At 46.3% G+C, this 6210-nt stretch overlaps 1 protein-coding gene across 2 annotated transcripts in view; it reads left to right on the forward strand.

The window, feature by feature from the left end:
• BNC1 (basonuclin zinc finger protein 1) overlaps positions 1 to 6210 on the forward strand; it is a 58818-nt gene that overhangs the window by 24396 nt on the left and 28212 nt on the right. For both annotated transcript variants that reach the window (XM_030764029.2, XM_089906712.1), the window contains exon 4: positions 120 to 1966. In XM_030764029.2, coding sequence (XP_030619889.2) covers positions 120 to 1966 — 1847 coding nt within the window. The remainder of the gene's footprint in view (positions 1 to 119; positions 1967 to 6210) is intronic.

Genomic DNA, 6210 nt, shown 5'->3' on the forward strand with positions numbered 1-6210 from the left:
TGTACAAAAGTGCCCTGTGGTGCTGGTGGAGGCCCTGACCACATACGTGGTTCCTTTCTTAGAGAAAAGGGTAAGGAATAGTAAATTAATTGCCCTTTTTAATTCTGGTTTGGGTTTAGGATGCATCAGGAAAGGTGTTGGATCACTGGAGCATCATGACCAGTGAGGAAGAGGTGGCCACCTTGCAGCAGTTCCTTCGTTTTGGAGAGACCAAGTCTATCGTTGAGCTCATGGTAGTTCAAGAGAAGGAGGAGCAGTCCATCATCATCCCGCCCTCCACGGCGAACGTAGATATCAGGGCTTTCATCGAGAGCTGCAGCCACCGGAGTGGCAGCCTACCCCCTCCTGTAGACAAAGGAAACCCCGGCAATATACACCCCTTTGAGAACCTCATAAACAACATGACCTTCATGCTGCCCTTCCAGTTCTTCAACCCCGTGCCTCCCGCACTGATAGAGTCAGTGCCCGAACCATATGTGCTGGAGCAGGGTCAGGACCAAAGTCAGGACCCCAAACAGGAAATCCACGGACCCTTCCCCAACAGCAGCTTCTTAACTTCCAGTTCCACCCCATTTCAGGTTGAAAAAGAGCAGTGTCTAAACTGTCCAGGTCCTGTTACTAAAAAGGAAGACAGTGCCCATTTAAGTGACTCCAGCTCATACAACATCATCACAAAGCTCGAAAGGACACAGTTGTCCCCAGAGGGCAAAGTGAAGTCTGAGAGGAACAGCCTCGGCACAAAGAAGGGCCGGGTGTTCTGTACAGCGTGTGAGAAGACCTTCTACGACAAAGGCACCCTCAAGATCCACTACAATGCCGTCCACCTGAAGATCAAGCATAAGTGCACCATCGAAGGCTGTAACATGGTGTTCAGCTCCCTGAGGAGCCGGAACCGCCACAGCGCCAACCCCAACCCCCGGCTGCACATGCCAATGAACAGAAACAACAGGGACAAAGACCTGAGGAACAGCCTGAACCTGGCTGCCTCTGAGAGCTATAAGCTCCCCGGTTTCAGGGTGACTTCTCCAGACTGTCGACCTTTCCCTGGCTACACTGGTTCAGGGGAGGATTCCCGGAGCCAGCCAGCCTTCCCAAGCATCGGCCAAAACGGAGTGCTTTTTCCCAACCTGAAGACGGTCCAGCCGGTCTTTCCTTTCTACCGCAGTCCGGCCACCCCGGCTGAGCTAGCAAACACACCTGGGATGCTACCTTCCCTCCCTCTGCTGTCCTCTTCAATCCCGGAACAACTGGTTTCCAACGAAATGCCATTCGATGCCCTGCCCAAGAAGAAATCGCGCAAGTCCAGTATGCCCATCAAAATAGAGAAGGAGGCTGTGGAGATAGTGGATGAGAAGAGGCACACTCTCAGCTCAGATGAAGACATGCCCCTGCAGGTGGTCAGTGAAGACGAGCTGGAGGCCTGCAGCCCCCGGTCAGACAGAGCCCCATTGGGAAGCTTAGGGAAGCCTGGTCCTGAAGGAGAGAGGCCCTGCCATCTCAAACCGGCGATCGAGTCCAGCGGAGCCCTCCGCCAAACCCCCGAGCAGGCCACATACAACTCGGAGAGGGAGACTGAGCAGAAGTCAGTGCTGACCGTGGTGCCACGGGACGGGGAGGATGGTGGCCGTGAACCTCACCTCACCCCCGGGGTGGAGCCCTGTGTCCCTTTTCCTGATTACGTCAAACTGCAGCAGCGCCTGCTGGCCGGGGGCCTCCTCAGTGCTTTGTCCAGCCGGGGGATGGCTTTTCCTTGTTTTGAAGATTCCAAAGAGCTGGAGCACTCAGGTCAGCACACATTAGCGAGGCCGAAGGAGGAAAATCGCTTCCAGTGTGACATCTGCAAGAAGACTTTTAAAAACGCTTGCGGTGTGAAGATGCATCACAAGAACCTGCATGCCAAAGAAATGCACACGTGCACGATGGAGGGCTGTAAGGCCACGTTCCCCTCCCGCAGGAGCAGAGACAGGTAAGACGTCTGGTGGCAATCATTTCTTCCAAGGCAGGGGTTCTTAAACTTTAGCATGCATCTGAGTCACCTGGAGGGTTGTTAAAACAGACTTCTGAGCCCTCCCCCTAGAATTTCTGCTTCACTTGGTCTGGGACGAGATGTGAGAGTTTGCATTGCTAAGTTCCCAGGGGACACTGATGCTATTCCAGGGACCACAGATTGAGAAACGGTGTTCTATAGATCCAGATTCCTGGATTTTCAATTCCAGAATGTAAACTCATTTAGCCACAAAACCTGACCTGAAATGATGTGAGGCTATTTTAATCTTTTTAAATCTCCCTTTGTGTGGATTTTTTTACTATATATTCCGTACAGAAATGTTAATGGATTTATTATGGGGGCATTGCCATGATATGACAGTATATGCATCATTCTGCCTTTTTAAAGCCTGAGAAATTCTGGATTCAGAAACACCTGGCCCCAAGGGTTTGGGATAAGGCGTCATGAACTAGTTCACACAATAGAGGGGGAGGAAGCGGGGGAGCTTTTAAAGTTAGGATTGTAGCTCCCCAAAACTTGCCTGATTTTCATTTCACACCATGAAGTCCACAGAATGAAACGTTTTCTCCGATTTCTATTTAACCACTATTTTTGAAAGGAAGAATAACTGCCTGATTGAAGGTTTTTGAAATACTAAGATATCAAAGAGTAAAGGCAATTAACAGGTTATTTCAGTGTCTGTGATGTATGGTTCAAAGATGAGAAGTCTTTCAGTGCCGGGTTTTCATGACCCCACCACACAGAGTCAGACTGTTTGTACAGAGTGCCCGGGTATAGAGTATCTCTCATCACTCTGGGGACACAGCACTGGCGTTACTATCTTACTTGTGCTTTTCTTAATGAACTTGAGTCGCATAACCACTCTTCAGGTCGCCTTCCTCCCCAGCCTGTAAAGGGAAGAGGAAGCTTACCAAAAGATGACCCCAGGAGGCTTTAAGGAGAGAACCAGCTCACTGATGAAATGCAGCATTGTGGATGCTAAATGGTTCACAGAATATCAAAATGTTACATTCGCTCAAACAAGCTTGACTTCGAGCAGCTCAACACCACCATTGCCTCAGTCCAAGTTGTAGCACCTAATTTATTAAGAGGGTGAAAATGTATAGACTCCCACACACATTCCTGGACAGGGCTCCTAAGAACACACACATCGTCTTGAGCAGAGAGGATACGGCAGGGGTGATATTAGTTAAAATTCCTGTTTCTGTTGCCGGATGTTGCACCAAACCACCAAGATACCCAAATTAGTGAGCCAATGCCCCTCCTCCACCCTCCAAGAAGGGTGTTCGATCATGAATAAGCTGTCGTTATAAAGAAGAGATAGTCATATCGGTCAGGTTATCCTTGATATTTATGATACTGTTCTGACCTACATTGTCTACTAAATTAGAGGACATATTGAATTTAAGATACTATTTATATTTATTTTTCATATATTTAACATTTTCTTATTTTGGAACCTATTTGTGATGCAAACCTCCTGCCCCACCACAGGAAAACATCTTTCGTTCTAAATGTAAACCACTAATTCTAGTAGTCTAGAACTTGGACTGCGTTTTCCCTAGAATCTGTGATTAAAATGATACTATTTTAAACAGGACTTTGTGAGCAGTCCCGGGCCCACCACCATTTTTCTGAGTCAGAGATGAGAATTGCATGGCTGTCGTGATAACTGATGTCCTCTCTTCAAGCCACTGCTACTGCCAACAGCAGTTCCTAGGACCCATCACAAAGGGACGAGGACAGCACTGTGGATACTTATCCAACAAATAGTTAATAACCTTCTGTGTTAGGTGCTCTAGACACAGTCCCTGCGCACGAAGGCCAGTGGGGCAGACAGAGCAGTAAGTAGGTGATTACAGCTGAGGGTGGTGGCTGCTAGAAGCGGGGGTATTCTGTTACGGGCACGTGGGAGGGCGCCTAACCAAACTCTCTGAGAAGTTAGGGATGGTTTCCCAGAGGAGTTCTGTCTAATCCAGCAGCTTGCAGAAGTTTTGGTCTCACAGCCCCTTTACAAATTCTTAAAACCTCAAGACCCTCAAGAACTTTTGTCTCTTTGGGTTTATATCTATCAATATTTACTGTATTAGAAATTAAAATTGAAACAATACGTATCATATCACTTAAAAAAACCTATTATACGTTACCATTACATTTTTATGAAAAATAACTACATTTTCTGGATCAAAAACTTAGTGAGAAGTGGCTTTGTTTTACATTTTGCAAATATCTTTAATGTCTGGTCTGGTAGAAGACGACTGGGTTCTCATACCAGCTTCTGCATTCAATCTGTTGCAATATCACAGGTCACGTAGCCTCTGGAAAACTCCACTCTACACTAGTGAGAGAATGAGCCTGAAAAGGGAAAACAATGTCTTAGTATCATCATGAAAGGAGTCTGACTTGAGGGACATCCTGAAAGGATCTCAGGGACCACTAGGGGTACCCAGACCGCAATTTGAAAACCACTGGTCTCAGCTTACCTAAATAGTCACAAACAGGAGGGAAGAGTTGGAGGGGGAGGTGTAGAGGTTGAAGGGAAGAAATGCAGACCTGGGCAGTAGGCACAGCATTAGTCCTGGAAACAGAAAGCCTGGCACGTGGTCCACAGGGTTTTTGAAGCTGTGGTACTCACTGGTCTCAGGGGACATGGCACCTTGGGAAGTGCATCTAACCCTCTGAGGATGGTTAAGGAGGAGAGAGGGCTTCCCACATGTTAGCTCTTGGTGTTCATGGGATCCTCAGGAGTTGAGCAAAGGGCCCAGAGGTTTGCTTTGTTGCATCAGGGACCTTTCTGTGCAAGGTGTTCCAGTAAATGTGTTTGTCAGACGTTTTTTTTGACCACTTGTGTATACTGGAACCTGTATGCCAATCTAATGTCTGGTTTTCTGCCGAGACATACCTGCCCCTTCAACCCAGGGTGCTGACATAATCACAGGGCAGAGTTGCAGTTGAGAAGAGCTGCTTGCAAAGTGGGTGATCTGGGAGTATAATTCTGATTATGTCCCAAGAAAAGAATGTATAAGAGGATTAAAAAGAAGTTCAGAAGTAAATTTGATACATTTTATGAGTAACACCCCTTCCATATGTCCTTGGAGATTTAGAAGAGAAAATTTGATTCCTTGTCATTTAGGTGAGGGTGTTTTTCCCAGTTTGACCCTGGCATGCATTCTGATCTGTGTTGGAGGAGGTATTTTCCCTGTTTGGAATTATTCTCCAATCACCTTTAAGATTGTACCCTCTGGTAAGGGGTGTTTTTGCTCGTCAATAGTTAGGGGATCTCGAGCAAGGCCGACATTGATTGACAAGTTACATCCAAATGATATGAGTAAAAGGCATGTGTCATAATGGATACTTATTATCTGCCCTTTAGGAGTAATCATTGGGTAGATGATTGGCAGTGTGCTCACAGTGCTGCATTTGCAAGATTTCTGTCTGGTATATAGTGAAATGTTGCAGATATGAACTAAATTTAGCACACACACGTGTGCACACCCCCCACACACACTCATGCACACACATACAATTTCTAGCCAGTCAGATTATCACACCTGTAGAACTTGCGTGGGGGTGTGTATGCAAATACTCTAGACCACCATGCAAGCCACATAGGAAATTTTAAATTTTCTGGTAGCCACATTAAAAAAGTAAAAAGAAACAAGTGAAGTAAGTGTTAGTAACATATTTTATTTCACTCAGCCTATCCAAAATATTATCATTTCAGTATATGTCATAGCCACCTTTCAGGTGCTCATACACTTATGAGTAGCTGTCATACTGGACAGTGCAGCTCTAGAAGATAATATTTCCTGGTTTCATTGAAATAAAGTCCTCTGCTTAGTTCCTTATTGTCTGTGACCAGTTTTCTTCTGGGATCTCCTGGTTCCAGTGTCCCAGTTGAACTGGCCTAACTGAAGTAGTCTAGCCATTCTCTAAAGATGAGGTACCAGAACTTACGTGTCAATCAGATCGTGGAAACTGAAGAGAACTACATATTCTGTTGACCTTTCTGGTCAAATGCTAACTTGTGACAAGTGGTGAACAGCAGTGGGCAGTGTCCACCACACACACACTGTATCACTTCTCTCATGCCACAAGCTTTCCTGGTATCTGCCTAGTGTCTCTACTCAGAATGAAGGCTGTCTTTAACACAACAGAAACAACAGCCCAACCCATTGCTAACAGTCTTTTCACTCTTGTAG

The sequence above is a fragment of the Delphinapterus leucas genome, chromosome 2 (genome assembly GCF_059928025.1).
Source record: "Delphinapterus leucas isolate spDelLeu-1000000601 "Yukka" chromosome 2, BTC_Dleu_Yukka2, whole genome shotgun sequence".
Lineage (NCBI taxonomy): Eukaryota > Metazoa > Chordata > Mammalia > Artiodactyla > Monodontidae > Delphinapterus > Delphinapterus leucas.